Below are 17,398 nucleotides of genomic sequence, written 5' to 3' on the forward strand. Positions count from 1 at the left end.
TCTCTCTTGCAAACGCCGAGCCCTCCGGGGGCAGCCCGCCGCCCCCAGCCGCGCGCTGCCGCGGAGGAGGGCGCCCGCCGGCCCTCGGAGCCCCCGCTGGCGATGAGGTCACCGCGGGGCGGCCCTCTGCGTGGCTTAGGGGCTGGCGCCACCTTGTGGCCGGGAGCGGAGGCTGTCTTTGCACGGGGTCTGGAGGCTTAGCGAGAGGCGGCTGGCTGGACGGCCCCAGAGGTTACCTAGATACATGCTGGATTTTACGTGGACCCTCAGTCTTTTATTGGAGACCCAAGGACTGAAAGATAGAAGAGGGGGTGCAGGAGACTGAGGGAGCAGAATAGGTAGAAGGCACTTGATCGGGAAATCCTGAGCTGGACTCTGATTCAGCTCCTAGTCCCAGGTGGGAGGCTGTATGAGCTGGCGTCCCAGGAGGCATGATTTCCAAATTTAGTTTTGGGCTTGATCCTGGTGCACGCTGGGCTCCCAGAATCTGTTTGCTCATCATCCCGCGGGGAGAGGCCTGGCTTCGCCCACTCTCACCCTCATTTCTTCCCGTACCCTAGGATGCTCTCACAGAGGGAATTCAGAGTTGGTTTCTCTGGCAGACATTGTAGTTGAATCAGCATGTTCCGGGCCCCTTGCCTTCCATTGCCCTGGCCATGATGGGAGAGGGGTGTGTGGCTTGGGGGAAGTGGGCGAGGAGGGCCAGATCAAATGCTCCTTTTGCCCTGGCAGGGCAGACCTAGGTGAATCTGTTCGTGTCACCTTGGCCTGGGACCTGGATGGGTAAGCTTGACTCTGTCTTGTAGTCATTTCTCCACCTTGGGCCACATGTGAGTCTGGAGAGGCAGAGTCTGTGGTCTGAGTGTACCCCTGAGAGAGTATAGATTTGTGGTCCGGTCCCTGTGGGAGTCTGTGGCCCACAGCATTGTGTGTTGCGGTTACCACATGGGGATAGAGCTGAGTTTTAGATCACAGAGACCACATCGACCTGTGAGACCCACGGCACCAAAGCTTTGCTGGGCATGTGGCTGTTCTGGGTGCTGCTGGGGAATCTCTGGACTTGCAGCCCTGCCTCAGCCCCTCAGCCGGGGCACCCCTGTCCCCAGCTGCTCTGCCTTCCCAAGCCACCGTCAGATCTGATCAGTCTGACCCTCCTTCGCCCTTTATTCAGAGTCTGCTCACCCCCAACCCCTCCCAAACCACCTGTAACACAGCGGGCCCTCCCTGTCGGGGCTTGTGGTTGCCTCACCTCTTCCTCTTAGTCCTCTTCTTCAGGCCCCAAATTTCACATTGCTTCCCTCTCCTTTCTCTTTCCATTCCCTCTTCCGTCTCTCCCTCTGTCTCTCTGTGCCTCTCCTCTGTGTGTGTGTCTCTGTCTGTCTCTGTGTCTGTCTGTCTTTCTGTCTCTCTCTCAGTGACCCTGTAGCTTTATAGGTCAGGTCCAACAACCTCCCTGGCCTTTTCCGAGCCTCTACCCGGTCCCTCGATTTGGGGAACTCCCGGGGAGGCCCAGAGAGAGGTGGTGACATGTGGGAAGCTCAGAGCCAGTGACTGACAGACCTGGAGCAGAACTGGGACTCAGTGCTTCGTTTCACTTCAGAGCCTCAGCTTCCCCATGTGTTAAATGACGGTGGCCAGACCTGCCCCACAAGGCGTGGCAGGGACTCCAGGAGGTGACGGGCCGGGCGCCTGCCCTTCCCCCACACCCTCCCTGACAGAAGCCCCTGCAGTCCGTTTGCCTCCTGGCCTTCCTCCCATTAGAGTTCACTCCAGGGAGTGTATCCAGAGGAAATAAAGTACCGTCGCAGCACCCCCGGGTGGGTCCCCTCAGAGACACGGTGACCTGGAGGCTCTTGGGAATCCAGAGAGATGGCACAGCATTGTTCACCCGGTGTCGGGTGGGCGCACATTTGTTTCAGGTCACACTGCTGGGTCACAGGGTTCTGAGGCACACCCTGGGACACCCTGGACGCTGCCCGTCATGCCTCCAGTGCATGATGAGAGCACTGGGGGGAGGCCCACCACTTTGGAATTGGAGAGGAGCATCACTTTACAGTTTTAAATTCTTTTACAAATGTATGCTTTTGCATCTTTGTTTCTAAGCATGGGCTTCTGTAACATTAATGCAAGGTTTTGGGCAGCGCCCTACTGCCCCTGTTGCTCCCTCTCAGTGACCCACTTTATGTTGCATCTCATCAGTTTGCTGCAGAAGTGGGCATGGGCCGCCTTCACGTGCTGTGGCAGGGTTGACCTGCCGGCACTGCTCAGCCTGGAGGACGCAAGTCGGCTGGGGAGACGGTGCGAGCAACAGACAAGCTCTTGTGCTCTGCGAGAGACAGAAAAGATGGGAGAAAGGAGAGAGAACGGGAGGTGGGGCCAGAGGGCAGGCAGGGTCCCATGAGCCCAAGGGTGGGGCTTGGATTTTATTCGAAGCCATGAGAGGGTGGAAGGAAGGGGTGACGTGACTGCATTTGTGCTTTTCAAAGAGCACCTTGCCCGCTGTGTGGAGAAGGGCTTGTTCTGGGACCAGAGGGTCTGGGAAACCAGCTGGGAGCATTCTTCTTCCATCGAGGCACGGGGGCTGGTGGCGGTGGTGATGGGAGCAGAGAAGGGACAGTCCAGCAGCCCCAAGTGGGCCTCTGACAATGCTCGAGGACAGTGGGGACAGTATTGGGTGTCAGCCATGCTCTCACCATCTATGATTCAGTCTCGGTGCTATAGGAGGCACAGTGACATACATTCCCAGGGGACGGTCAGGGACGCACATATGGTTCTGTCTGATTGCCTGTGGCCCCCGGCTTATGGTTCTTGTTCTTGATCCTTCCTGGGCCCACAAAGCCATGCTTTCTGCATGGTGCTTTCGGCGTGGTGCTGCCAGCCCCTCTGGCCCTGGCCTGGCCCCAGAGACCACTGGCTGACTCAGTATTTTTAATTCTCCCCTTGACTATGGCTTGGAGACAGCTTCCAAAAGTTCGGGTAAAATGAGGCATGGGGTTTTCTCACGTGGGCCCAGGATGCTTGCCTCCCACACATATTATCTCTCTAATCTCCCTCCAACCCCGCAATGCCATGATTCTTCTCCTAAGAAGACTAACAAGGACACAGAGTTGCAGTAATTAGTCCCAGGTACCACAATTAGAAAATGACAGAACCCATGCCCTCCACTTGTACCTGCTTCCTTTGCCCTTTGTCCCTCCCCGATGGAGCAGGCTGGGTGCATTTGTGTGACTCCTGGACGCAGGTGCCATTGCGGGCTCTGTGTCTGTGTGGAGGGCGGTGCATGGGATTTGGTGTCTAGCAGCCTGGGGCCAGGTCCCAGTGGCTCCTCCATCCAGATATGGAGCCTGTGCTAATGAGCCCAGCTGTCCCACATCTGTCCTACATGGGAATTTTACCTGCCTGTCACCTGGGACCCAGGCAACATATGGCCAGCCAGCTACTGGTACTTAGTAGGAGCTTTACAAATGTCAGTTACCTACCCTTCCTCCTCCAGAGAGGGGCAGGGCTGTGCACTAGAGGGGGAAACCCAGTTGGCATGACTCCCCTGGGACCCGGAGCTGAGAACGACCGACTGCCTTCCGAGCTCACCTGTGATGCTTCCCTGGCGGGCCCTGGGAGACCATTTGGTCCCACTCTCTTATTTCTCATTTTCCTGATGAGCAAACTGAGGCCAGGCCGGGGGCGGGGAGGAGGACTTGCCTAGGGTCACAAAGCAGGTCAGACCCCTCCCCTGGCCTGCCCCAGACCCCAGCCCACCCTGAAGGTTTAGTACCACGTTGGTGGGCTGGGAGAACCCCTAGAGCTGGCCCAAGCATCTGGAAGACCTCAGAGCAAAGGAGGGGACCCCAGCACAGGGTGCTCTTGGTTTTGGGGGACGGCAGGGCCCTTGCACAGCGCCCGCCCCCACCCACGCTCTCTGTGTTCTGTCCCGTCTCTCTTGGCAGGTATATCCGCACCATGTACCTGGGCATTCAGAGCCAGCGGCGGAAGGAACACCAGCGACGCTTCTACTGGGCTATGATGTACGAATATGCAGACGTCAACATGTTGCGCCTCCTCGAGACCTTCCTGGAGAGCGCCCCCCAACTGGTGCTACAGCTCTGCATAATGATCCAGAAGAACAGCGCAGAGACGCTGCCCTGTGAGTGCCCCCCACCCCGGAGGCTGGGAAAACGACCTTCCCGAGGGCTGGGACAGGCCCCCACCCTCCATCCGGGGACCACCTGGTGGCCGCCTCCTGCACTCTCAGTGCTCAGCACACGCTATGGGCATTGCCCATCCTGATCCCTGAGTCCTCAAGACACCCAGGCCCCCGTATGATGCTGACCCAGCCCACAGCAAGAGTGCACGAGTGGCGCAGACGTTCCCCGTACACCCGTGTGCAAGCCTGCCCCGCCCACTCAAGACCACTGTGATTCATACAAGCAGAGCAGATCTGGGGTCTCAATGTCCCTGGGAGCAGCAGAGCGAGGGCCCTGGGTCTCCCAGTTGGAGGGACAGCCCTTTTTCTTTGACGCTTCCCTGAGCCAAGTTGTTTGCACATACACGGGATGGGGGAGATGGCTCAGAGATAGCATGTGACAAAAAGACTAAGTCATGTCAGGCAGCACCAGCAGTTTTAGGCAGTTTTGAGCTGTGGTGCTCCTGCTTCACAGCAAAGCTCATGTTGAAGCGCCGTTTATAAAAGAGGCTCAAGAAGCTCTGGTCTAGTTGAATGGGGGAGAGGAGGTCCAGAGCGGCACTCACCCCACCCACTGGTCCCCCCACCCCCCTCCCGGCCACCGTGGCCCCAGATGAGCTCGAGGAGCCGCAGAAGCCCTCAGAGCCCGGTCCAGACAGCACTGGTCTACAGCAGCGGGACGTCCCTAGGCGCCACCTGGCTGCCCAAGGAGCCCTTTTGAGGTTTGACTTCGTGGTCAAGGCAGTGTCACAGCAGGCCGCCGATGGTCAGGCCAGCCTGGACGTGCTGTGGTCGTGCCTCACACGACGTGTGGTCGAGCACATTTCAGGGGCATTGGAGCTCCGGCAGGGGAGGAGGTCTAGGATGAGGAGGGCCTGGAGGTTGTGACAAATCAGGGAGACCAGAGACATTTAGTCAGGGGAAGACGTGGCCTAGGTGAATCCCAGCATTTGAAGGGATGCCAGGGGGAAGAGTGATCATCCCAAAGGGCAGAGGGAACTACCAGGAGACTGTTATCGATTCAACATGTGAGAGACATTTCAAACAGCAGAAGCTATGCAGTGATGGAAAGACTGTCTCAGGAAGTAATGAGTTTCCTGTCACTAGGAGTATTCAAGCAGAGATGTTTCTGAAGGGACTCAGCCCAGAGGTCCCTGGCTCCAGAGGGTAGGAGCATGTACGAGCATGGGGTAGCAAGGCAGTGGGGGGAGAGGGGTCTACTCTCCATGCCCTACCTCTCCCTGGCCATGGGACCTCCTGGCCTCCTGGGTTGTCAGTTCTGGGTTCCACAGCTCCTCAAGGTGCTGCAGCAGGCCCTCAGTGCCACCAAGTTCATGAACACCTGCAGGGGCTGTCCAGCAGAACCCCCTCGTCCCATGTGGTCTGGCAAGGGCAGCCAAACTCTGGGCCTTTCATCGAACAGCTTCGCCTCCTTACTTTTTCCAGACTGGCTGGCCCTTTGCAAGCTCCATTCCCCTTAGGGATTTTTACATAAAGGGAGTTTAATCTTCAAAGGCCAGTCAGAGAAGACTGAGACGTTCAGGCCAGAGAGCTCCATCCCGGCACTTAGAGTCCAAGGACCTGGGTCGAAACCCAACTGTGCTGCCAACAGGCTCCCTCACCCTAAGGGAACTTGGATCTCAGGTGAAGCCTCCTGCCCACTTCCAGAGCCAGGACAGCCCTCGCTGCAAGTGCCCAAGGGAAGAGGGGCCCCAGGACAGCTCCTTCCATCGCAGAAAACCCTGGCTGCAGTCCTGCTGACCCCTCACAGAAGCAAGGAGAGAGGATCTGTGGGCCCTGGACTGGACACAAGGGAAGCTAGGCCTGAGACCGACACTTTGCTGGGATCTGAGCCCCGTTCCACCACCCAGCCAGCCCGTAGGGAGCACGAGCTGCACACAGGAGGCAGGCACAGCCTCTGCCCTCTGGGAACCCACGGAATCAGAAGGGACGTGGGAATCTTTGTGGGATGGTGCTGGCCAGCATCAGCTTTCAGGTGTCCACAGTCCCCACTGTCATGAAGAGACCTTACACAGCCCTGGAGCACCCAGCTGCCTAGAGCCGGAGCCCAGCCCCTGTCTGCAGCACCAGCAACCCAGTCCTGGAGAAGAGCTGAAAGTTGCTAAATACGTGTCTAGCTCCAGCCGGGGCATCGGGCCGCTAAGCAGGAAACCCCACTGAGGAGGGGCTGACAGCCCGGCCAGTCTCCCCCTTCTCTTTCGGACACCCTCCCCTTCACATAGACACACACTCCCATTGGCATCAGGAAGAACTAGGGACGTGGGGACCCTCACAAGTGCCCTTTCTTCAGGGTGCCCGAGGAGCCAGGCCATTGGCTTGTGCAATGAACTGGTGTGGCCAGCTGCCCATGGCTGAGCCCGTGGGAGTCCCTGCTTCCCGGACCTCGGAGAACAGACCCTGTGCAGCGGTTCAGAGAGCACTGTTTGTACTCAGCACCGAGAGAATCGCTCAGTGATTGATGCTGGAGGAAGACCAGTCACAGAGGCATCTTGGAAATGCACATCCTTGCTCTACAAGCCTTGAGGAAGCCCTTGTGGGCCCCTGGTGCCTGGAAGAGGTGCCAGTGACAGGCATCCTTCCTGCTTGCCGGAGCCCCTGCTCCCAGCCTGTCCTCTGGTCCTGCGTCTGCAGCTCCCCAGCCCAGGGCAACATGCTCCAGGGGCAGATTTTCTGGGGCTGGGGAGGGGCCCTTTCTCTCCCACCCGAGTCCTCCTTTTCCCAACCCTGTTGCTGTCTGAGACCCCCATCTAAACTGCCCTTTGCTGTTTCAGTTTCAAACCCACTTCCTCCCACCCCATATTACCAGGGCAGCCACGTCATCCTTCCTCTTCCAAACTTTGGCCACAGCCTGGCCCTGCAAATAGACAAATAATGGCGCGGGTGGCAGGATGACACGAGGGTGAGCTCCTGATAGGATATTCATCCCAGACCAGGGGCCTGGCCGCCACTTATCGCCTGCTGTGATTTTGGACATCGCCCTTCACTTTTTCGTGGCTCCCTTTCCTCTTTGGTATAGCAGGGGAGATGACAATAATGCCTAGCTTTTAGGGGGGATGCAGTGATGCACGTGGAGCACTTTGTGAACTGTCGAGCTCCGCAGGTGCCTAAGCGGGTGTGGCACCACTTCCAGGCCCGGTGGTGAGAGGTGTGGGCAAGGTCCTAGAGAGATTTTCCCCCTTTGGCCCTGTGGGTCGTCCTGTCCAGCCTCCTCGCTGAGCCTGCCCTTTCTAGGAGAGTTGCTCAGACTGTAAACATGGAGTGGCTGGATGTGAAATCCCTGCAGAGGAAACGCCGGGGACAGAAGCGTTGCTTCCTACGAGTCCTCCTGATCTGGCAGCCCAGTGGGGCCAAGGTCAGTGCAGGCCAGGGGCTGCTTGGGTGTGCTGCTGCCGAGGCACCTGGGGGAGGAGCTGGGAGGGAGGAGGGCCATGCTGCTCTGGGGCTTTGCCCAGAGATGCTGCCCATGGCTCTTCCTCCCACACACCCCTCTTTTTACGCCAGCCTCTCAGATCAGGGGAGCGTTGCCCCACGTTTGTTTGGATGTGGAATAGGGATTTCTCAAACCGGCTTTCATGGTTGAATACATTTGGGAACTGCTGGGCTGGGCAAAGGGCGGTGGCAACCGTCACTGTTGGGTTGTGCGACTCCAAGACAAGGGTGGGGTCTGCTGTGTCGCCGAGTGCAGACTGCAAAGGTCTGGCGTTTTCCTCTTCTTTAACTTCAAGAATGTCTGCTCCTCCCCGGACCATTTTATGATAATAGGGGCCGCCCTCTCTCTTCCCATAAAAAACTGCATGAAATGTATGCGCCTTAAAGAAAATCAGTTTAAATATTAGAAATTGGAGGAGTAGGGAGACAGTCTGTGAAGTGGGGGACACCTGTTGGGGACGTGGAGTCTCCCAGCCGTGGGAGTGCTTGCAGTGTGGCCACGGCAAAGAGGAGGTGACTCCGGCCCTGCCACCTGTTAGCTGTTTACCTTTGGGGAGTTGCTGAACCTTTCTGTTCCTCAGTTTTCTCGTTTCTGAAATGGGAATAATATTAGTACACACCGCGGAGGTTCATTCCGAGCATTTAATGACAGGACAGATGGCCAGTGCCTCGCACAGCGTCTGGCCCCTTGGTTGGTGGTGGCAGTAGATTTTTTCCTGCAGATGCACTTTCTGAATTCAACTGCAAGCTTTTCTAGTGAGATCCACGGCTGATTGGCCTTGCTCTGGTGGGCCTTTGATAACCCCTGTTCACTTTACACAGTTCATGCTCGTACAAGGTTAGAAAGACCACTACTGCTGGGATAGGGGAGTTCTCCATCGGTCCTGCTCAGCGCCAACCTCTCCCACTTTTGTCACCTCTGCCATCTCTCCACCTTCTACTCCTCACTCACCGCTGGGTTAACAGTGTAATATTCAGCCTGCAAGATGGATTTGTATCCAATTTTCCCGTAAATCCGGACTCAAGTGAAAATACAACAATAATAATCATAATGATAATAATAATAATACATATATTATGCTAGAGCCATATGGGCATTTCAGTAAGATATTCCTTAAAACTGATGTCTTGAAAGCGTAAATAAAGATGAAAATGAAGATATAATGGGAGCATATTACCTGACATACCGTTTACACTGGGAGTGAGTCTTGTGTCTGCTGAAAGCTTTGCCGGTGTTTGGGATTGTGACGGGGTATGCACAGCAGTCAGGTATCGTGGGAAAAGCCACACAGAGCTGCATGTACATTCCAGCTCTGCCATTAACTGACTTTAAGACATGGGGCAAGTTAATTTCCTAACTGGGTTTCTTCCTCTGTAAAGCGGGAAGAGTAACTACTTTGGGGTTGTTGTGAAGGTCTGGTGAGCCGCGCATACACCTCCACTGTGCCTTGCCTGGCCTATTATGGGTACTTGATACAGCCTGCCATTCCACAAAGATGCATTAAGTCATGTGCTGTACTACATGTCAAGGACAGATGTGCTCCTGTCTCCCCTCTCTCTGGGGAGACAGAACAGAAACAATTAGACAACCAATATGTTGTGGTAAGTGCTTGAAGCAAACAAACATGGTGCTGAGATCACAGATATGTGGGGTGGGGGATGGAGAAAGCCTAATTTGGGCAGGGGGAGATCAGAGGAAGCCTCTGCAGAGAGGTGACATTTAGGCTGAGTATAAACAATAAGAAGCCGCCAACTAGGGGGAAAAGCAGAAACAGCCTTCCAGGCAGAGGGAACAGCATATACAAAGGCCCTGAGGTAGGAAAAGCCTGACTTGTTCCCGAAAGTGAAAGGATCCAGCATGGCTGGGACTTGGCGATAGGGGGAAGGAGAGTGATGTGGGAGGGGGACGGAGAGGAAGGCAGGGGCCTGACCCGGCAGGGCTTGCTGGGCCCTGCAAGGGGCTTCAGTTAATACCAAGTGCCGTGGGAAGGGTTACAGAGGAAAGCTATACAATCAGATTTACTTTTAAAGAAGACTCCCTTTCCTGCTATGCAGGTTAGAGAGCAGGAGCTGAGCTAGGATTAGCAGTTAGCAGCTGCTGTGGAGGTGTAGGTGAGAGGTCCTGGACTGGGGGTGTTTGGGAAACAATGCTGAGTGCACAGATTTGAGGCTGTGCTGGAGAGTGAATTGACGAGACTTTGTAGGGCTGGTGGAGGCGGTGATAGAGGGAGGGGTGGTGGTTCCCGACTGAGGATGCTGAGATGGAGGAGGACCCATGGGGGTCGGGTGTGGGGGTGTGGATCAAGAGTCATTAGCTCTATCACTTCCTTACTTGTGGGGTTTTCTGATACTTCCACACGGACATAACCGGGGCTGGGGGTGGGCCGCTTGCTACACCCACGTAGCACTTGAGTCTGCCTTTTTCAGTGAAGCCCACACTGAGGAGTTGTCCTATTTATAGGGCTCTGAAGACCACTTTCCCCTGGTGTTACACCACTGCCATTTGTCAGGTACCTGCCGTGGGCCAGACACCGTGTTGGGAAGGGGTTTGCAAAGACACCTACCCTTCAGGAGAGTATGGTCTGGTGCAGTGCATTTTAAATTTTGTGGTAGATGTACATACAGAGGAAAAAGTAACTGTTTCTGGGGACATGATGGAGGAGGTAACATTCGATCTGGGTCTTAATGGATGCATAGGAGCTCGCTTGAAGGAGAAGTTTAGGAGGCATTTCTGGGCAGTGGAACCACACATGCCAAGAGACGGAGACCTGAGAGAGCATGGAGCAGCAGGTGGCGAGCGGTTCTGGCGCCTGGAGCATGAGGCGTGAGTGTGGGGGATGGTGGTGGTGCTGCTGATGATACTAACAGTGCTGATTAAGACTTTTGGGAAGCTCAACTGTGCGCTAGAGACTAGTTTAAGAGGTTTACATGGATTAACCCATTAAAGTCCCATTGCAGCCCTATGAACAGATACTTTTATAATTTCTGTTTTATAGATGATGAAACTGAGATCCAGAGAGGTTAAGTAATATGCATGAGGCAGCCACACGGCTTGTAAGTGGTAGGGCTGGATCTTCACTGAGGCAGTCCGGTTCCAGTGACTGTGCCCTTAGCAAGGGTGGCGGTGGCTGAGTCTCAAAGAGACAGACACGTGTGGACTCTGCAGAAACCCGTCACTGATGCGGGGAGCAAGCAGAGGTTGACGTGTGCCATGGACCTGTCAGCTCCAGCATGCATGTGTGCATGCGTGTGTGTGTGTGTGTGTGTGTGTGTTTACCCCAGATGCAATTACACTGACTAGGTCAGAAGACGATGCTTCTGTTTCTTGCCCCTGGAATCTCTGCCCAGGGCTTGGCTTTTCAAACATGTTCTCAGTCTTCCAGAGCATCTTGTGTGAGCTACCTCTGTTAAGCTCGCTGGCGCCTTTGACATCAAAGCCCTTCCACTGGCTTGTACTTTGGCTTCACATCTGCTTCTTTTTCTAGCAAGATCCCTGAGTGACAGCATCTGCGTGCTTCGGAAAGGCCAGTGTCCATTGGCGTTTCTCTGCTCCTCAACTGTCTGTGCCTCTCTCAGCTGCCGGCCCCCAGAGCACGACTCCCTTCCCCTAGTGAGGAGGAAACTCAGCCCATAGGAAGCATTAGCTCCCACGTCCGTCTCACTGGTCAGCTTTCCCTTCTGTGTGAAGTGCGAAGCCCCTGGTCTGGCTCTCGGGTGAGGGGAAGGCCCAGGGGTCTGCGGCTTAGCTGTTGGATAGGTTAAAAGGCCCTCCCTCCTTCCTCTCCCCACAAGAGAAGACTCCCATGTCTCTCCTCTTGGGAGATTTCTCTTTTCCTTCTGTGGTCTCTTTCCAGTCCTGCTCATATTGACATTAGCTGTCAATCTCTAGATTTTGGTTGCAGTTAGGTTAAGCTGCCACCCAGACGATGATGGTGATCTGGTGTGTGAGCGGAGTGATGGATCTGTGCTCTGCAGCACAGCTGTGAACTTCCCACTCTGATTCCTCATCACCAAGAAGTAAAATTTGTTATTAAAATAACCAATCAGCTGGATCAAACAACGTCAGGTAATGAATCACCTTGTCCAGAGTTATAGGGAGTTTCTGTTCCCCCCATCCCTGACCAGTGTCAGCCGCCGCCTGCTCTAACCCTGGTGGGGCAGAGCCTGTCTCCCTAACTCACCCTGGGCTCAGCTGGAGTTGCCTGTCTCCGAGATGCTCTGGGGATTCAGATCATTTGTTACTTCCAGCCTCTGACTTCAGCTTCTGGGCTGCCCATCGCATGTATTTGTCTTAGCCAGGAGCAGATACATGAAGGCAAATATGTGCAGTTCCCTGTTCATCCCTTCTCCTGGCTGTCTGCATCTTCAGCCACAACTGAAACGAGAGACCCACAAAGACATGACTGCTTCTCCAGCCAGGACACAGACTTGGCCTCTCTGCTTCCCTCAAGGATGGCCTCTGTCCAGCTCTCTCTTTCCTTTGCTCCTTTTGAGGAGCCACCCCTTCCTCTGTCCCATCAGATATCTGCTTGCTGTCTATACACAGAGTCCCCTGACCAGCCATCTCCAGCTCACAGTCCCACCTCAGCTACAGTGGCTTCCTGTTAAACAGAATATTAAAACCTGAAACTTTCGGGGCCAGCCTGGTGGCATAGTAGTTAAGTTTGTGTGCTGCACTTTGGCAGCCCGGGGCTCACAGGTTCGGCTCCCAGGCACAGACCTACACACCACTCGTCAACCATGCTGTAGCAGCATCCCATATACAAAATAGAGGAAGATTGGCACAGATGTTAGCTCAGGGACAATCCTCCTCAAGGAAAAAGAGAAAGACTGGCAACAGATGTTAGCTCAGGGCCAATCTTCCTCACCAAAAAAAAAAAAAAAACCTTACACTTTCAAACAGAATTTGCAAGGATTTTAAACAGAGACCTAAATCCTTTTAGTGCATCAATCTAGCTTGAATCTGCACACAATTCTGAGGCCTTTTGGCGGAGGTTGCCCCTAACAACTGGCAAGAGAAAAAGAGCTGCAGAGTTCTTCTTTTTTAAATTGTGTTAAGAACACTTAATGTGATATCTACCCTCTTAACAAATTTTTAAGTGCAAAAGAAAATGTGGTATGTACATACCAGGGAGAGTTCTGAAAGCAGCAGAAAAATATGAGAAAAGCAAACTAAGTGGATTTCATTACAGTGAACACAGATGAAATAGCAATTGGCCACCTGGAGATGTTTGTGCCTGAAATGCTGGAACAAAGAGGGCCATCGAGGCAGGCTGACCAGTGTAACTTTGCTGGGAAGGCTCTGAGGGCTGCAAGTGCAGGAGCCTGAGCAGTAACTGTAATTGGGCCATTTATTCACGTATTCAATAACTATGACGTACCTCCTCTGTTGCCAAGCACAGTTCTAGGAGCTGGGGGTGGATACAGCAATAAACAGGTGATGACGCAAATAATCCGTAGTCGATCTATAAATCAAAATTGGGGTGAGTTTGTTATGAGCCAGATCTGAGGACTAGCCCGAGGACTTCTTTCCCCAAAGGAGGAAGGGAACCAAGACGTGGGGTGTACAGACTGGTTATATACCATCTTGGAACAAAGAGCATACATCACATATGATAGGAATTTCCCTTTTATAATTGTCATGAGATGCTTCGCAGGCACAGCAGGTCGGTGGTCAGCAGGTCAGTGGTCACAAGGTGAGCACAACAGGTCAGTGATTAATCCTTGGTTCCCGTGAATAGATGCTTATCCTTAAAGAAATGCCAATATGGGGGAAGCCACATCCGCATGTTTAAGGGCACCATTCTTGTCTTTGGGACATTGTAAATATTAAAGCAGATGTGTAATGCATGCTCAACAGGCCACAGCAGGCCCTTCTGGACAAACAGGGTCAGGCCGAATTAGTTTCAACCCAAATGGCATGCTCTTATAGTCCTGTATATCCTATTGCTTGTCATTTATTTATCACAAGACAGATAGGAAGCCTTGCCCTCATGGAGCTTGCATTTCTTGTAGGGAGAGGCCGACAATGAACAAAACAAATATGTTATTTTATCTATGAGAAAACAGTAAGTGCTAAGGAGAACAGTAAGCTGAGAAGAGAGGTGGGTGGGGGAGCAGAGCCACCCACAGCTTCCAACAGGGCAGCCAGCAAAGGTGCCTTAAGAAGGTGACCTTTCAGCAAGACTCTGAAGATGCAAGGGAGCCAGCCCCGCAGATTTCTGGAGGCGAGTGTGCCGGGCAGAGGGCACAGCCGAGGGCCAGGCCTTAGCCTCCAGTGTGGAGGGGCAGCAAGGAGGCTGCGGTGACTGGGGTAATCTCAGCAGGTCGCTGAGCCGCTGCTAGAGCTCAGCCCGGCCCGGAGGTCTTGCCAGCAGGGCTGTGCTGCTGCTTCTTTTTTAAAAAAATATTTAAACAGCTTTATTGAGATACAATTTACATACCGTACAATTCACCCATTTGAAGTGTAGAGTCCAATGGCTTTTAGTGTGTTCGCAGAGTTGTTACCATCAGCATGGTCCATCCTGGAACGTTTTCTTTGCCCCACAAAGACCCCTCACTCCTCGTAGTGCTGCTCTCCCTTGAGGTCTCTCCCTACTTTCCCACATTAGGGAAACGGCCGCTGCGGGAGCACTGGGTCACGAGTCCACTGTGCTAGAAGGAGGTCAGGGACACTGGGCAAATCTCTCGAATCTCGCTCGTCTTCTCTGGGTCTGGGCGATGTGAATGAGGGCTGGAGGGGCTCCTGAAGCCCTTGTCAGCCCTGGCGGGCTATGATTCTAAGGAAGAAAAAGGTGAGGAGAGCTCAGTGAAATGTGGGCTGTAGCATCTTTAATTATTAGGCTGACATTCACATCAGAGACGATCACGAGCTCCAGGCCTCACGGGAACTTCTAGGTCCAGGAAAGACTGCAATTAAGTGATCTTCAAAAGATCTTTTCTATTCCTTAAGGTTTCCAAGGAGAGACAGGCTGCATACGAGTTCCACGGGTGATGTCTTCCTGCGTCACAGATCCCTCTCTGCTGGGGTGGGGGCAGAAGAACAGAGATGCAGAGAAGGAAACCGGGGTGAATCCCTGTGCGCTGGGCCACTTCCGGTGGGATTATGGGCGAGCCACCCTTTCTGAGCCTCAACTTTCTCATCGGTAAACTTAGCCCCAAGGACCCATTTAATTCTGGACCCAGTCGGAGGTGTTATGTAGGTCAGGACATCAGGAAGAATTCTAGGGGTCTGGTGCTCATGCCAGGGCCAACCTGAGGTCAGGTTTGGCTCTGACACTGACTAGAGAGGAGCTGAGTCCTATGTTAATTCCAGACCTTCTGGTATGTTCACACCCCATGCGCCTCAGCTTGCCAGACCCTGGAGTTCAGGAGCCTGGCCGCTGCAAACTCTGCCCAACTGTGACAACATGAGGCCCACCACCTTCTCCTGGTGCTATGGGGCCCCATCATTGCCTTCACCCCACCCCACCCCCTTCACCAGTAATGATGGAGCTCCCAGAGTCCTCTGCTTGTCCCTTGATAGTCTCCTGAGACTGTCTCCTGGAAGAAAAGGTGCGGCCTCCTGTTTTGCATTGTAGAAAGCTCCCAGTGTGGACCACACGGGCCTGGGTTCACACACCTGCTCTGCACTCAGAAGCCCCATCTTCTCTGACTTCACACACCTGCTCTGCACTCAGAAGCCCCATCTTCTCTGACGAGTCTGTTAACTGCTTCAAGCCTCAGGGTTCTTGTTAGTAAACCATGGCTGGTAACTCCTGCCTCAGGGGGGTTTTGTCAGCAGGAAGAGAAATACAGTCGTTCTTGGCATAAAGGAGGCCCCCTAGCAACAGTGGCTGGTCATTCTACTGTGACTAGCTGCTGTTGCCGCCATCCTCAGCAAGGGTCTGATCAGCCGAAGTCATGTTAATTGGCAGGCTTTTCTCTTCCAGGCCACTCAGCACTGAGAACTGGGGCTGAGGGGGCAGCGACCACTCCCCAGTCCGCCCACACAGGCACACCAAACTCACCGCCCAGCTGTCCTGCCTCCTTCTGCCGCTCTGCTCACCTGAGCTGCCATGGAGCTGAGCAGTGGTCTGGGAGCCCCCAGTGTCCCTTGCTCCCACCCCCGAGCTTCTTCCATGGTTCTGTCCAGAAGCACAGCTAGTATGGTTGGCCAGCTGGTAGCGCCGGCGAGGCCAGAACCATCTGCAGTGAGGACGATGGTTCTGGTTAATCAAGGGCTGTCACCCTCAGGGCCTCAGTGGCCCTGGGCGAAGGAACCCAAGACCATTTGGGCTGGCAGAATTTCAAGGGCTTGTCCGGCTGCCCCATATCCCATCCTATGGGAGACAGGACCAACTGTAACTCCCAGCCTTTTCAAAAGATTTTATCAGCTTCTAAATCACTATAACTTTCCAAGTCCTCTCCTACACGAAGCAGCCCCCTGCTCCGCCGGCCTATTTCTGAAGGGTCAGGGGACAGGACGAGGAGTGACCTTTGCCTTTGCCTCGAGAGGTCTGATCCATCCTGAAATATTCCCAACAGACCAGCAACAGCACTCTGCCATCTCATGGCAAAGCTCAAAAACTTGAAATCCTGGATTTTATAAACCAAAACCAGAGGAAAACGAAAGCTAGAAAGGTGAGCTGACCAGTCTCAAACGTTCCACCTTCAGGCAGAAGCTTTCTGCTCCCTCTGACTTGACTGCTAATTTGTTTTGATATCAGTAATATTAAAACATAATAAAATCTAATGCATGTGAAGCAACTCACAATTTCCAAAGTGCTTTTGCATCTGTCATTCTGTTTCACGCGACCACCAGCTCCAGGAAGAAGGCCTTATCTTCATCCCTTTAGAGCACTGGGGCTCAGCGTTGTTAAAGCGACTTGCTCGGTGACCCAGCTTGCAAATGGGTGGGCTGCAACTTGAACCTAATTCCACCTACCCACCAAACGCCCTCCTCCAGGGCTCCAAGGGCTGCTCCTCTGGGTTAATCAGGTCCAGGACCATGGAGAGGGCTGGTTCAGGCCCAGCACCCTGCCAAGGGGGGCTGGGTTAGAAGACACAGCAGCAGCGGTGAGGTGGTCTCTCATCTCTATCCACCATTGCTCCTGCTTCTCCCTCCTGCCCACCCTCAGTCCACAGCGTAAGAGTGGGTTGTGCCCCCTGCTTGATTGCCCCAAGCCCTTCTTCTCCCAGGATTTCTTCTGTGCTGGTCAGATCGTGTGGTGACTTGTCAGGGAGATGCTAAGCCAGGTGGGTGGAGGAGCAGTCTGACAGAGGGGAAGTTACAGGAGAAACTGGGAATGCCCGCTGTGGGCGGCTTCTAGCCCACACCACCGTTAACTTGCTGGTGATCTCTGACTCATCACTTAACCTCTCTGAGCCTCGTTTTCTCCTATAAGTTGGGAATAATCATACCCGCCCGGCTCCACTCAGAGAGGATGCTTGGGGCCTTGTGGGGTCAGAGGTGAGGGACGCTTGGAGGTCGGCATAAGGGTTACATTGGCTTACTATGGGTCTAGGTGCGGGAATGGTTTGGATTATTTTTAAAATAAGATAAATTACATCCTTCAATCTACATCATTTGCAGAATCTTAGAATCCCAGCAGGTCCTTCCTCTCCTGCCACTTACATACTTAGAATTATGGCGCCTGCAGGCTCAGATGGAGCTGGGAGATGCTCCTGCCCCTGGCCCCAGGCCTCTCCTCTCAGGGTAGTTCACAATTTCATGACGAAACCATTTAGGTTAAACTTTGGTAGAAATGAAATATTATAGGTAAGTCT

The 17,398-nt window shown here is 53.9% G+C and overlaps 1 protein-coding gene across 1 annotated transcript in view; it reads left to right on the forward strand.

Annotated features, from left to right (window-relative positions):
• The window catches only part of XKR6 (XK related 6), a 309,875-nt gene that overhangs the window by 279,174 nt on the left and 13,303 nt on the right, over window positions 1-17,398 (forward strand). The window contains exon 2 of the mRNA XM_070505102.1: window positions 3,945-4,141. Coding sequence (XP_070361203.1) covers window positions 3,945-4,141 — 197 coding nt within the window. The remainder of the gene's footprint in view (window positions 1-3,944; window positions 4,142-17,398) is intronic.

Source organism: Equus asinus, chromosome 3 (genome assembly GCF_041296235.1).
Source record: "Equus asinus isolate D_3611 breed Donkey chromosome 3, EquAss-T2T_v2, whole genome shotgun sequence".
Classification (NCBI taxonomy): Eukaryota; Metazoa; Chordata; class Mammalia; order Perissodactyla; family Equidae; genus Equus; species Equus asinus.